The following is a 14842-nucleotide window of genomic DNA, read 5'->3' on the forward strand; positions in this document are numbered from 1 at the left end:
ATGTTAAATTGGGACCAGTCATAACTCGGATTCCAATAGCTACGACTAACAACTTAAGAAATGTAAAATGAGCAGCTTTTGCAACAAACATAAAGAACATGGCACTTTTATATAACCTGTTTGTGCAAAAACTCTCACAAGTTGACTTTACTTATATTTGTAATGTCAACTTTGTCGGCATTCAGTGCGAACTTATGGATCTATTAAGACCATGTTTTGTGAGGGAACAAAGGAGAGGTTATTCCCAGAAAAAATCCCCCTCCCGGTGTACAAAAACCTGACGCATCGAAAAATCCAATCTATTAAGAGCTATCAAAAAGGGCATAAGACCGAAAATCACCAAGGCAAGGAACCAATATAAAATCGCATTATCCAGAGCTAGAGGGGAATGGGAACTGGGTCAGTGGATGACAATTGCTTGTGCCCTAGAAATAGGGAATTACAAAATCTTCTGGAAATTAATAGCTGTCAAACCCTGCAGTGCCAATCATTTAGATCCAGTAGTAAAACCTGACACATGGGTCGCTCATTTTATTAGCTTGTATAAGGGTCCTGTGAGAGAAAAGTGTGGGCATGTGGGATTCACAACCCATGAATAGAACAGAGAATCTGCCACCAAATTAGCCCATTTTCATTTTACTTTAGCCAAAACAGATCGGGCACTAAGACAAATGAAGAGGGAAAAGGTGCCTGCAATGGATGGCATACCAGGCGATCTCTTCCTATATCAATTGGACATTTGGTCCCCGTATCGGAATGCAGTATCTACTGGCATCTTAAAAGGTGATCCAATTCCCCCCAAGTGGCATGGAGCCGTTATTATATCATTATACAAAAAGGGAGAAAGAAAAAATCCCTCCAATTGAAGACCTATAAGTTTGCTGGACAGTGCACAAAAGATTTTTTGTAGGCAGGTGCTGTTCAGGCTCAATGATTGGATAGAACAGAATAACATTCTAGAAGATATGCAAGGGTTCAGAACAAATATTTGTACCTTGGACCAAGTCCTCCGCTTCAAGGTGATAACTTGGAAATATGTTACCTTGAGGCAAGACCATCTATATGTCGCTTTCATTGACTTGAGAGTGGCATTCGACCTGGTACCTAGGGAAACTCTATGGGAAGTTATGAAAGGGTATGGAATCCCCATAGACCTACTAAGAATATTGAAAGCCCTTCCTGAAAATACCTATGCGAAGGTGAGATGGAATAGCGTAGGGGACCTGACGGATATGAGTGATATCAAGCACGGGGTGAGACAAGGTTGTGTTCTTGCCCCCACACTACACTTTTTAGCTTATACATCAACAGCACAGTGAGAAAGTTGGCCGGTTGTAAACATGATGCCCCTAAATTAGCAGGAGTGCCTACCCCGATCTTGATGTTCGCGGACGACGCCCTACTAATCTCGACAACACCAATGGGGCTCTAATCCAAACTGAACACCTTTGTTACTTTTTGTGAGGAAAGAGACATAGAACTGAACCCAAACAAATCTAAATTCTTGACCATAAATCCCCATAGAACATATAGAGAGAATGTGACAATAGAGGGGGTGCCCCTTGAAAAGGTCTCACAATTTGACTATCTGGGTGTCAGATTGACAGATAACCAAAGATGGGGAGCCCAGTTAGATAAAAGCAAAGCCACCTTACATCTGAAAGCCTCCGCAATAGGGAGGAAATATTTAGGGTTGCCTCAGGCGGTGCAGTGCCCCCTGTCATCACTGTATATAGAGCCTCAGCGGTAACAGCAGCGATCTATGGAGCTGAGATATGGGGCTACGTTAAAACAGAGTCCCTGACCAAAATTGAGAACAAGTTTATTAGGGCTCTTTTTAAACTACCCCCAAGTTCACCCATCACACCATTGAGGTTAGACATAGCCTTAAACCCAATACATTCAATCACTCTAATCAAACCCTTGCTGTACTGGATCAGACTCTGGTCTACTCAAGAATATACAGCAATTCTGTAAAGGATCTGCAAGCTCTTGACAAGGACCTGGGTACTCCCTTGTTGAAGATAATAAAAAAAACAACATCCAAAATAGGAATGGGCTAATTATGGTTGTCACCGGAGCTGATCACTTAGGGAGACGCGCAGAAATTAAAGCTTTTATATTGGGAGGAAACCTTGAAGCAAATATGGAGAGTCCACCAGGAGAGCAGTATAACTGGCCAGTTTCTGAACCATAAGTGTGTACCACGTTTTGAGCCCTATATGGATAGAATGTACCCCTTATGTACAATTTAGATGTGGTCTACTTCCTTTGAGAGTTCACACTTCGAAATTGTCCAGTGCACCTTCTCATTCTAAATTATGTCCAAGCTGTCCACAAACTGTCGAATCGGAAGAGCATTTCTTGTTTTTCTTCCCCCTATATAAAACTGCACGTAAGATATAGTAGATAGCGGTATGCAAACTCATTAGAGTGACACAGTACTGGGAAGCTGCAGGGCTACTGAAGAGTGACCCAAGAGAACAAATAGCTTTTGCGGTATCTCATTATCTGTATCATGCTTGGACCCAAAGAAAGAAGGCCCTTGCAAATTCTTGATCATTGAACCTTTGGGAAATAAAACTGTTAGAAGGATCATTTGGTTTCTCTTAATTTGAATAGGGGTGTTCTAATTTTTTTTATGTTTTAATGTTTGAATCAATTGGTTATGAAATATTTTTAAAACATACAGATGTTTTCATAGATTGCTATTTGTACCTGAGGTTAAATGTATTTAATTACAACACAAAGCTGTATATAGTATTGATATAAACAGTCATTGGAATAAATATCATCCAATTTTTTCTCTTGCTTTTAATTTGTGTAAAAAGGAAGAGTGCATGGAATTTTGATTACATTAGTTATTTTATGTCTGTAAGCTTTTTATGGCTTGGTAGCCGAAATAAAAGTTATTTTTATTACTCATTAATTTATATCCACCATGAACTATGCACTGATAATTACTGGGCATGAGGAAGACTGATTGCTACACCACTTTGTTGTGACTGTTACCCCTCTGTCTCCTGAAGTGCACTGGGAGACATAAAACGAACAAAGGCTCAGCTGGCATCACTGCGATGAGATGCTTCACAATACACTCATAAGTGACATGGATTTAACGTTGCTGAATAGAGATGGTTGTGAAGGTGCAGAGCAGGGATTCAATTTACACAGCCACAAGGAGCTAAGCAACACTAATCCCTGTGTGTGTCACAAATGAGGTCAATGAACTTATGTGCTGGCAAAAATGGGAGAAATCAGAGACACAGAGAGGAGACTCCAGGAAGCATCCAGTTGAAGCACCTAGAAGTGCTCACAGAACTGTGTCGACTACTGCGGCGGAGAATACCCTGACTGAGCACAAGCTGGAACCTGTGGTGGTGGCCATCAGAGGCACGAAAGACCTATTTGATAAGAAATCTTATAATCTGTTTATTGACCTGGGGTTACCCTAAAAAGAAATGTGAGAATGAGTGTTAAAAGTCGAGAAGATCTTCTCTGACCTTACTCCTACAACTGAGTCACACAAAAACAACTCATGGCTGCCAATGAACGCATACAAATGCTGGAGGCCTGAGCTGAGGATCAAGCAGGAAAAGGTAGATGAAACAATATTAGAATGATTGGCATCCCTAAAAGCATCGTGGGAACCTCTGTTATGTTCTTCCTAGAGGATTGGCTAAAAGAAGTTGATGCCACTGAAGGCATCTCCAAGATCTATGTCCTGGAGCGAGCGCACAGAGTCTCATTGTGCCCTCCCAGGCCCAGCATGCCTCCCTGTCCCATGATGGCCCAGTTACTACATTAGAGATAGGAGGCACGCAGACACGGTCTTTTTAGTGGGGGGGGGGGGATGCAAAGGTATCAATATTTTCTGACTTCACAGCACATGTGCAGAGAAAGAGGGCTACATATGTAGCTGTAAAGAAAAGGTTGGGTGACTTTGGATTTCAATACGCACTCCTTTACCCTGACAGACTATGGAAACAGGTGGACGGTTAAACTTACTTTTTTGCTACTTACCTTGAGCATCAAATTGGCTGAACCATTACAAAGTTGTAATATATATGGAGGACCCCACTGGAGCAATGAAACACAAAAGGTGCAGAATGAGGCGCACAAGAGGTACTCAACCATCATCTATACAGGTGCAGAGAACAAGCAGTAGCGGTGGTGGTATCGTTCTGCAGCCCTGCCGAAAACACTTTGGGAAATAGTGACTCTGGCACAGAAGCAGACAGTGTAGAGGAAATAGGGGACAGTGTGATTATGCCAAATGTCACCCTAGCCATGACAGATGAAATTATATAAGCATGAAGAGCTGCCAACGTTGAGCAACATAGCTCTGTAATTTTAGTTATAGGCCCAGGCAGTAACTTTATTTCCTTTCATACTTAGTGTTGATTTACTGGATGGTGGCTGCGGGGCCGATACAAAGGCACTCTTTCCATTTTTATTACTTCTTATTTCCAGTTTTCACCCCCCACACACACCCTGCTCCCTCTTTGTGCTAAGGTCTGGTTAGCCCCCTCTTTCTTGATAGGGTTGGGGTCATAGTGGAAGAGCAATAATGTTATGTTTAACTAAGGTTTGAATAGGGTCCTGCAGCACCAGTCATGAAAGGGGATTGCTGGGGATTAATGTTGTCTGTTTCTTGTTCAGGTTCTACACAGTTATTCTAGGTAGAGAGCAGGCAATGTTCTGTCTTTTGATACTAATGTTATTTTCTGGGATGTACAATCGGAGAGTATGGGATTGGGGAAATTACTGAGAATAATGCTGAACAATAGTAATACTCAGATTAAAATGCTCACATGGAAAGTGAGAGGTCTAAATTCCCTGAATAAGAGATACAATGTGCAAGCATATATAAAAATCCTGCGAGCAAAAGTTGCTTTCCTTAAGGAAATGCAGATTACAAAAAAAAGAGGGAGAGGTATTCCTAAAAAGAAGGTGGAAAAAGTGTACGGTTCAACATATTCTGCATTTGCTCGCAGGGTAATATTTTGGATTTGCACAGGAATATCGTTCCAGCCCCAGCTGGTGATTGTAGATGCTAAAGGAAGATATATCACAGAGCGACTTAATGTGGTAATGTGAATTAATTAAAATATATATATATTTTAAAAGGTAGGTGGAATCTGCTGAAATACATTAAATAAACACCTTAATATTTGCCCAAAATGAAATGCTTCTATTATCTACTGTTAGATGCATATTTGAACAAATCTGGCCTACACAGTAGGTCACAAGCTAATGGATATCCTTTATGTGAAAGACAAATAATATCCTAGATGTGCCGCACACAGAAACAAATTGATTCATGCTAACCACAAAAGGAAACAACTTGGGGCCTCATTACGATGTTGGTCGGAAAGGCTCCGAACGGCATTCGGATTGTCCTAACCCGAGTCGGAACCCATTTTTCCGACCAACTTAGAAACATTTCCACCCGGCCAATTACGATGGAAGGTAACCATTCGGTCTGTACGACTCTGTTTCGACTGCCATTCGGAGCCTCCAAGTCGGTCAGACCCGAATTGTTCAGCTTTATGGACCTCTTTTCCGACCAACGTATTAAGATGTCAGATTCGGACAGCCTTTCCAACTCGGTTTGCCCGACATGGAACGGCTGTCAGAAACTGACTTTGGAGGCCCGTAGCAAGCCACACTTCACCCGGAGGCCTCTGGTTGGAGCCCGTGGGGGCACACATGGGACTCATCTTTGCAACCATGCACAGTGTGGCAGGCACCATGGGGTGCCCACCACAGGGTGAAGGTTTTCCGCAACCACCCCTTTCTTCAATGGGAGCCGGTGTTGTCGGTCGGAACACAGGCTTCCATTGAAGTTAATGGAAGTCCGACCGAACGGTGTTCGGAAACATCGTAATTGGTCGGTCAGACTCCCCGAACCTGAGTCGGTCGGAAACGATTTCAACAAGGAGTCAGTTGGAATGCTTTCCGACGACATCATAATGAGGCCCTTAATGTGTTACGATAATGTTATGTTAATTTACTTTTTAGGTGCATGTAGTTAGAACCACACAAACTTAAACTCAACAGAACATAGACTAAGGAGAATAAATAGGGAATTCTAAAAGATAGCACATTTACTGATTAAAAGGTCAAGTCTTTAGGTGTTTCCTAAAAAGAGCAAATCTGGTTCCTGCCTGCTTGCTAAAAGGTAGAATGTTACATAGTTTGACAGTGGCAATGTAAAAGATCGATTTCCTAAAGTCACTGTACATGCCTTAGATATGACTACCAAAAGCTACTTTGCAGAGCGAAGTTCAGGGAACGTCAAGTATGGCTTACATTTAATGTGAGAAAACCTGAGGCGTTTCTGTGAAAGGCCCTATGAACAATAATTAGACTTTTGAAACCAACTCTGGAACTAATAGGTAGGCAGTGAAGGCCTTGAGGATTGATGATATTTTGCTGATCATGTCTAGAGATGCTAGTAATCAAGTGAGCCTCGGTGTTTTGAACCACCTGTAGCCATTACAGCATTTACTCTGGGGCCACTGGGTGTATGGCATTGTCGTAGTCCAATCTGGGTTGAACCAGGGCAGTAATTACTGACAAATGAAGGTGAAGTTAATGAAATGTGGAATTTTCCTAAGGGATCCACATTTGAGCATACCAAATGTTTGCTACCTTCCCTCCATGGCATTTAATGATAAATCAGAGCGTATGAGAACACTCTGCTGGTGGATGACCCTTTCCTAGGGTTTCCATTCCTTCTTGCCATGAGGTATTGGTCTATTATGCTAGTTAAGGTGAGGTTATCAGGATCTCAGTTTTAGTTGGATTTATTTTCAGAAAGTTGGTGGAGATCCCTCAATGCAAAATTGATAGGCAGTCTGGGAGGGGGCTAATATCTTGCCCCAACAATGCATTGTGATATGAGTGAGAGAGCCCAAAGATGAGTTTTGTGATTTTTATTCAAATGAAAGCAGACATTCATCTTTTGTAGGAGTGTGATATGAGGTTGCACTTATAGGTTACATAGGAACAGTGACATGATAGAGCCTTGTGGAACTCCATAGGTCAAGGTTTACGCCTCTGATGTGAAAAGGGGGATTGCAGCTGTCTGAAACTTTGCTGCAAGGTAAGATTTAATCTAATTGTAGGCTATTCTAGAAACTTCAGTTTGATCAAGGTGTTGTGATTGATAGTTTTGAAGCCTGCAGATGGATCTCTGATACCTCCATCCTCACCTAATGTCCTGCGGTCATCTAAGACAGAGAACACTACTAAATCAATGCTGTGGAATCCTTCTTGGTAGGTGACCAAAAGGCCTTTTTCATCACCAACATTTTGCAGCTGGCACCCGACCTACTTTTCAGGATGTTTTCTTGAAAAATGTAGTAGATAGATGCTGTGAAAACTGTTGAGGTCTGATGGATTCAGCGAGACTTAATATAGCAGAGATTTGTCAACTGCCAATGTGTGTACCTGGGGGAAAATCTCCTTCGCTAAGCACTTGTTGAAGATGGGAAATCAAGACTTCATAAGTTTTGTGGGGTTGACGTTTTTAGGAGAGCCAGAAGAGCAATTGACTTTAGTGTTGTCAGCGGCTAAAATTTGGGGGCCAATTGATGACCCTTGCAAACCCAAATCACTTACAACAATGGGCTCCTATTTTTTGCGTCTGTCCGTCTTCAGTGAAATTAATCTTTGCCACTGAGATAGAATAGAGCTGCAATAAATTGCATTTCAAATGGAATCATCAGCTTTCAGTATTTTATTGTTCAGTCAATGATGAGAGGTTTGGAATCGTTTCAAAGCTTTATTTCTCCTTAAGAGATTAGTATTGTTTTGTCTTTTTATTCATATTAGTCCAATTACAGAAATATCAAAAAAGGTTTTGTTAGAGTCAGCATAAAATAGACAGCGTGTTTCATAAAGGAAATAGTCCCTATCTTAATCCAAGAGTCCTAACCTAAATAACAACCCATAAAGAGTTCTTCTAGAAAAGAGCAAGAATCTGGAGCTTCTTAGTTAGTCAAAGCATGAACTTCCCATAAAGAGTGGTTCCGGAAAACTCAGCCAAGTTCCCCAACAAGTTGCAGTAGCAACTGTTAGTAAATCAAAAGAAAATTAACCACGGCTGTACCAATGATCAGCATGAGGAAAAAATCTCCCCGCAAAAAGGTTGCAATGGAGTATATTGAATCTCTCTAACTTGAAACACATGTATATGAAAACATAAAACATTATTGCAACATTCAGCCTGTTAACTCATTCTTGTCCAATGAAAACGTGTCTTCCGATGGTCTGTTGTCTCTTCTCCTCTTACTCACGGTAAGCATTCACGCCAGTCAGTAGTTATCAAAAAGTTTCTAAATGTCTCGCACTAGACACATGAGGAAAGGTTCTTCTGAGAACTTTTGCAGGCGTTATTCTGTTAGCTGTTGTCAGTATCCCATTGTGTGGACAAAGAGCTAGTCTAAAGCAACAAAACATTTCTATCAGTAAAGTCTTGATTAGATCATGCAAAACAATATCTTCAGTAAGCATAACATTTCTAATACTCTATTTATTATAAAATATAACAAAGTACATTGTTTAGTGAAATGAGGAAATCATATGGTGTGAGCAAGCAAAGAAATACATTTCGCTTAGAGTCACACATTTTAAAGTGATAAAAAACTTGCAGTCAGATGATTAGGTGAGCAGTTTCTAAAAGGCATTTCATTTAAATGTTAAACAGAAGTGGAAAGAAAGTTTTAGGTCTTGTCGTGGAAGCACATTAGGCATGAGGCCTACTACTGAAGGGTCATATTATCAAGGACGGCGATAAAATTATTGCCGCTTTAGCGGCAGGAAACTGCCGCTAAAGCGGCGATAATGGGCTTGATAATACGCCACAGGGAATTCCAATAGAAGCCCATGTTCACACCTGAACATGGACTTCTATTGGAATTCTCTGTTCATATTATCAAGCCCATTATCGCCGCTTTTAGCAGCAGTTTCCTGCCGCTAAAGCGGCGATAATTTTAACGCCGTCCTTGATAATATGCCCCTTACTTCTGCTGCACATTTGATTTTCTACTACGGTTTAAAGCTGCATGATGTACTTATCAAAAAAAATGTAAAGCATTTTCTACGTTTTTCTCTATGGTTATGACAAAGTTAAACACATTTTTTATTGTCGGGCACATTTTCTTCAACATTAACTGAGTTCAATTTTCATGAAAAAGTTAGACTTTAACAGTCGCCACCAACAGTACCTGGTCTGTGTTAGAGATGAATGTATCAAAGCTTATGTATGATTTGTAGGCGAGGATTCTTGGAAGTAAGATGGACATCAGCAGTATGATGTCATGTATGTTAGAGATCATGCCTATGAAGTCACGCACAATGTCACACCTAATTTCTGAATCACAGTTTGGATAAGCAGTCTCGTCTTTGTTTTGCAGGGAGGAACTCAGCAGTTTGCAGCCTTTTAGCCTTAAAATGTAGCTCCTGGGAAAGAAAGATTGTTTTCTAAATCTGTTTTGAAACTTTCATTCTGGTTTCTACACACTTATGTTACCTGATTTGTAACATGATAATTTATGGGTGTATCTATTGTCAACTGTGGCCCTACAAAATTGTTATTTGATAAATTCAGATTCAATAAGTTATGGAAATCTACCAAACTAACGTGTTCTTACTGTATTTAAGTTAACAGACACGCAGCAACTTTTAACACAAGCAGAGAAAAATTACTTTGAAAGCAAAGTTAAGTTGGATCGAATTAATACGGAAAAAGAGGTTATCATGGAAGAAAATAAAGCCTTGGAACAAGAGAAGCATGATTTGAAACAAAGATTAAAAGAAGTTATCCAAGAGGTTCACATAGTTAAAGACACGTGAGTTGTAACTTTGAAATGAATTTCCTAATATGTACTTGTTATTGCTGCAAAAATCTTTCTAAATCTTTCTGTAAGGATTTTTTGTAGTTAATTTGAACTTTCTTTGGGGTCCATTTTCATCAAAAACAAATCTCACATTTATCAATCAGTACTAGGTGTACAGTGTTCAATTTTTATGTCAAGCATCAAATTCATAATTTTTTCCCACTAGTAAATACTCATTTTGTTGTGAGAGTATATTTTATCGTAGCAATTAGAGATAAATGTTTACCACAAAAGGCTTATATGAATCAAATTCTATGACTTGCATCCAAACAGTTTGCATAGAAAATGTTTACTAAGCAGCATCTTGCTAGCATTAAAAATGCTGACCATATTTGTTAGACCTGGCATCTTTAGCGTGGTTTCCCCTGACTTTTTTGCCTCTACCTCCTGTATTTTTGACGCTGTGCTGGATTTCGTTTTTGCTGGTTTAGATGCTTTGGGCACTTTGCCACTGCTGAACAGTGTCAAAGTGAAAGTGCTCCCTAGGTAAATTGTTATTGTAATTGGTTATCCATGACTGGCATATTTGTGTAACCAGGAAGTCCCTAGTAAAGTGCACTGAGTGTGCCAGGGCTGGTGATTCAAATGCTACTAGTGGGCCTGCAGAACTGATTGTGCCACCCACATGAGTAGCCCTAAAATGGTGTCTCAGGCCTGCCACCGCAGTGCCTGTGTGCAGTTGCTAACCGCCATGCTGACTGGGCAAGTGCACCCACTTGCCAGTCCCTAAACCTTCCCTTTTCTGCATATTAGTCACCCCTATGGTAGGCCCAAGGGCAGGGTGCATTGTAAGTATAAGGTAAGACAAGCCCTGATGTGTGTGGCATGTCCTAATAGTGAATTACAGCCATTTTAGTTTTTCACTATTGCAAGGCTACCTGTTCTCCATAGGCCAGAATGGGCAGGTCGATTATTTTATTTTATAATCCTAAACTGACTCAGGGAACATGGTAGAAATTCGGGTTTAGTATGCCTGAACTCAGAATGATAAAATACATCTTTTAGTGAAGTTGGTTTTAACATTCTGTGTTTGAAAATACCACTTTTAGAAAGCAGGTATTTTCTTGTCTAACCATCCAAACCTGCCTTTGCTAGGTTGTGTATTCCTTGTCTGGAGTTTTAAGTGACAGGGGCTGGGGAATTCCAGGGGGCTGGGGAATTCCCCGAGACAGGGTGAGTCAGCACAGGGCTGAATAGAGAGATCTGCATCTAGATGGGAGGGAGGAGTTGCACCTGGGACCTGAATAGGACAGTGCCTGCCCCCCACAGTGCTGGCTCCACCCCCTGTGGTGTGTCTGATGTCTCTGCCCTGCACTGTGAAAGGAGAGAAGGAATCATGTCAGCAAAGTGCTCCAGGGCTGTGCTTTCCCTCCACAATGCTGGCTCCACCTTCTGTGGGGCGTCTGATGTTTCTGCCCTGCACTGTGAAAGGAAAGGAGTCATGTAAACAGAGTGCTCCAGAACTGGTTTGGACTGGGCAAAGGCCCCTCTGCCCTCAGAGGACAAAGGATTTTGGGGTATACATATTGGGACCCTGATCCCAAGAAATTAGATCATCCTGGAATCAAGAAGGAACCTCTGCCAAGGAGAAAGCTGGAAGACTGAAGAAGAAGGACTGACCTGCTGTAAGGCTGACCTGCAGTTGCTTTGCTGCCAAGGAGCGGGGAAGGACTTTGCTGTGTGCTGTGTCCCCTGGCTTGAAGGAATCTCCAAGGGCCTGAGTAGAGCTGGCCTCCTGTTAAGAAGTCCCAGGAACAAAAGGACTTCACCCCCAGCTTCCCCCTGAACTCTGCTGTGTGAGTTCTGCCCTTCCTAGAGTGCTGGATCCCATTGTGGGGCCTCTGGAAGTTGTGCCTGCTGTTGGGAAGCTGACCAAGAGAAAAGAAGTAAAAGATCTGCAACTTTTTCATGCACCGCCGGCTTAGCGAGAACATTTCCGTTGCCGCGAAAATCGTCGCAGCGCCTGTTGCCGCTGCAAAATCAATGCCGCGTTCGTCTTCGGAGCGCATTGCCCCCGGAGCGGGTAGATTCCCGTCGCTGCGAGTATCGTCGCGGAGCCTGTCGCCACTGAGTGAGATCGTCGCAGCGCTCGTTAGCGGGCCGCATTTCGTCACTGCGAACATGGTCGCAGAGCCATCAAAGATCGTCGCACCGTGCCTTTGCGAGTAAATTTCTACCGGAGAAGCTACGCCTTGGAATCCATACAGGTATCGCCTCTCTCCCCATAAAGATCGGATTCGTCGCACACGCCCGCTGCGTGCAGCGGGGTTGTCGCATCGCCTCCCCAGGGTCTCAGGACTGACGCTGTTGCTTGTTTTTCGAAGCCTGAGCGCTGCTAGGAACTTTTATCGCATTACCAGGTACTGTTGGCTAAAATCGACGCTAATGTGGATTATTTTGTCACTAAGCTAAGAACTCTTTTGAAACCATATTCTTGAACTGTGTATGTTGGATTTTTGTCGTTTTGGTCTTGTGTAGTTTATATAAAAGTACTTTATTTATCTACACTGGTGTGGAGTCCATTTGTGGTGTTTGCACTTTGTTGTTGTGAGTGTTGGTACAAATACTTTACACATTGCCTTTGATAAGCCTGTCTGCTCATGCCAAGCTACCAAGGGGGTAAGCAGCGGTTATCTAAAGAGTGTATCCCCCTTACCCTGACTAGAAGCAAGGGTCCCTACTTGGACAGTGGTACCTACCTCTGCCAACTAGAGACCCCCAGATCTAATAATATTTAACAACAATATTGTTTGGTCACTCCTCCTATGTTGGGTTGGATCCAGAAGTCATCTCACTGGCTTCTGGACCAAGCTCAGCTGAAAAATTCTTAGGAGTTATTTACTAAGGAAGTGTGCTGGCACTCACGTGGTGCAAAGTGATACAAAGCATTGCAATGATTTACATTATAAAATCCGCTGGCACACCACATAACAGTGCAGAGCTGCACAACTCTTTGTAAATAGCCCCACTAGTCTTCCTGCTAATGTCACCTTAACCCTTCATTAACACTCAGGGGGATATTCTCAACAATCGGCGAAAACTATCTCTAACCTCAGTTAGCGTGCATTTTCTTATCGTCGTGTACCGCGTGAAATGATCGCAGTGTTAGCGACACGCCGCTAACAGATGATAGTTTCAGGGAACGGCAGTGAAAACTGCCGCTAACATCAGTGCAAAGGCGATAGGAAATCCGGCGTTAGCGGGCTAAAACTATTGCTAGGCCCATTATGGGCAAAAGAACTCACGTTAGCCAGCCCAACGTGAGATTTTTTGTCTCTAATGAAAAAATTGCCTATCAGTCAGCATCCAATAGAAAATAGGTATAAAAACCAAACAAATGCAGAATGGAGCCGCCTGGGCCAAGTGCAGCACACATCAACAACCCGTGCAAGCCACCCAACATCCAGGATGACCAGGACGAGAGCCAGGATGCCTCGCTGGACCTGCGTCTGGAGCCTGGATGCCTCGCTGGACCTGGGTCTGGAGCTTGGATGCCATGCTGGACCTGCGTCTGGAGCCTGGATGCCTAGCTGGACCTGCGTCTGGAGCCTGGATGCCTCGGCTGGACCTGCGTCTGGAGCCTGGATGCCTTGCTGGACCTGCGTCTGGATGCCTCGCTGGACCAATGGTGGGTGCCGCCTCTCTGCATCACAGGTCAAATGTTGGGCTGGCCAGACGGTGTGGAGGGTGAGGCCCGTGAGCTGCTCTGAACTTGTGTGGCGGGAGCGCTGCAACTTCACGCCTAAGGGAGCCCTGCTGTATCAGCTGCATCGGGAGGTTCACCAGCAGACTTGGCGGCGACTGCTGTACCCATGCTTGTGAAATCCTACCTGGCTGAGGCTCCTGCTGGCTGAGTCACAGATTTGGAGAGAGTGCAGTGGATTGCACCACAGTGTCAATGTCCAAGTAAGGAGAAGGTGGTACACGTAGCGCAGGACGCCTGGGGGTCAAGTTGCCCAGGTCTAGCACACGTAGATGATGCACCCCCAGTGGCGGCTCATCCGTGCTATGTTTCCTTTGCGGGTGGGAGGGTGGGTAGGACTGCTCCAAGCACGGGGCAAGGCATGGGCCGATTGGCATGCCCACTCAGGTGCGCAATGACTGTTTGGTTGGCCCACTCAGGCCGCCCAAAGCAGTCATGCGCACGTCCCTGTTCGTAATGCAGGCTGCATTACAGCCTGCATGGAGAACATGCCTACCCCTCCAGCTCCTGGCTGCATGCCTTGTCCTGTTGCCAATTTCCAGTCCCACTGCTACATCGCAGCGTTGTGATTGGCTCAGGGGAGGGAGCCTGGCTGCCTACTTCCTGTTCCTGGAAGCAGACGCAGGAGAGCAGGAGCAACAAAGACACGGCACCCGGGTTCGAGGTAAGACTTCCCTTATTAAAATATTTACAACACCCGCTCCTACACACATTCCCTCATCCACGCCGCATCCAGTGTTCTTTCCAGTGTTTACCACCTCACAGCTGTCCAGCCCCCCTCCCCAGCACTCCTAAATGCCCGTTGTGAATACCTAAAGTCGTAAAGTTAGGATTTTGGCTCAGTTTAGGAGTAGTAAAGTTAGGAATCCTAGCTTTACTACTCCTAAATGCCTTTTGTGAATACCAAAAGTCGTTAAGTTAGGATTTTGTCTCAGATTACTTTTGTGAATTGGGCACACAAATTTTTACACTACCGTATCAAAATAAATGTTATATTGTGCATCTGAATCAAGACTGTATAAAACAACATATCTAAGAAAGGATCTCTGGTAGGGTAGCTTTTTTTCAGGGTTGGGATGCAAGGTGTGAGAAAGGACCCTGAGAAGTTGCTATTGATCACAGGCGCCACAAGCCTAAGATGTTGGTGGGTCATGCGTTAGGCATCCTGGGAAATGGCATACTGAGCTTCGTAACATAAAGGCTGAACTCTACTTGACCTTACAAGCTGCAT

The 14842-nt window shown here is 43.3% G+C and overlaps 1 protein-coding gene across 1 annotated transcript in view; it reads left to right on the forward strand.

The window, feature by feature from the left end:
• Positions 1-14842, forward strand: part of LOC146857617 (uncharacterized) — a 191376-nt gene that overhangs the window by 101222 nt on the left and 75312 nt on the right. Inside the window, exon 4 of the mRNA XM_085646835.1 lies at positions 9673-9860. Within this exon, the coding sequence (XP_085502961.1) occupies positions 9673-9860 (188 nt within the window). The remainder of the gene's footprint in view (positions 1-9672; positions 9861-14842) is intronic.

Source organism: Triturus cristatus, chromosome 3_2, assembly GCF_964204655.1.
Source record: "Triturus cristatus chromosome 3_2, aTriCri1.1, whole genome shotgun sequence".
Classification (NCBI taxonomy): domain Eukaryota; kingdom Metazoa; phylum Chordata; class Amphibia; order Caudata; family Salamandridae; genus Triturus; species Triturus cristatus.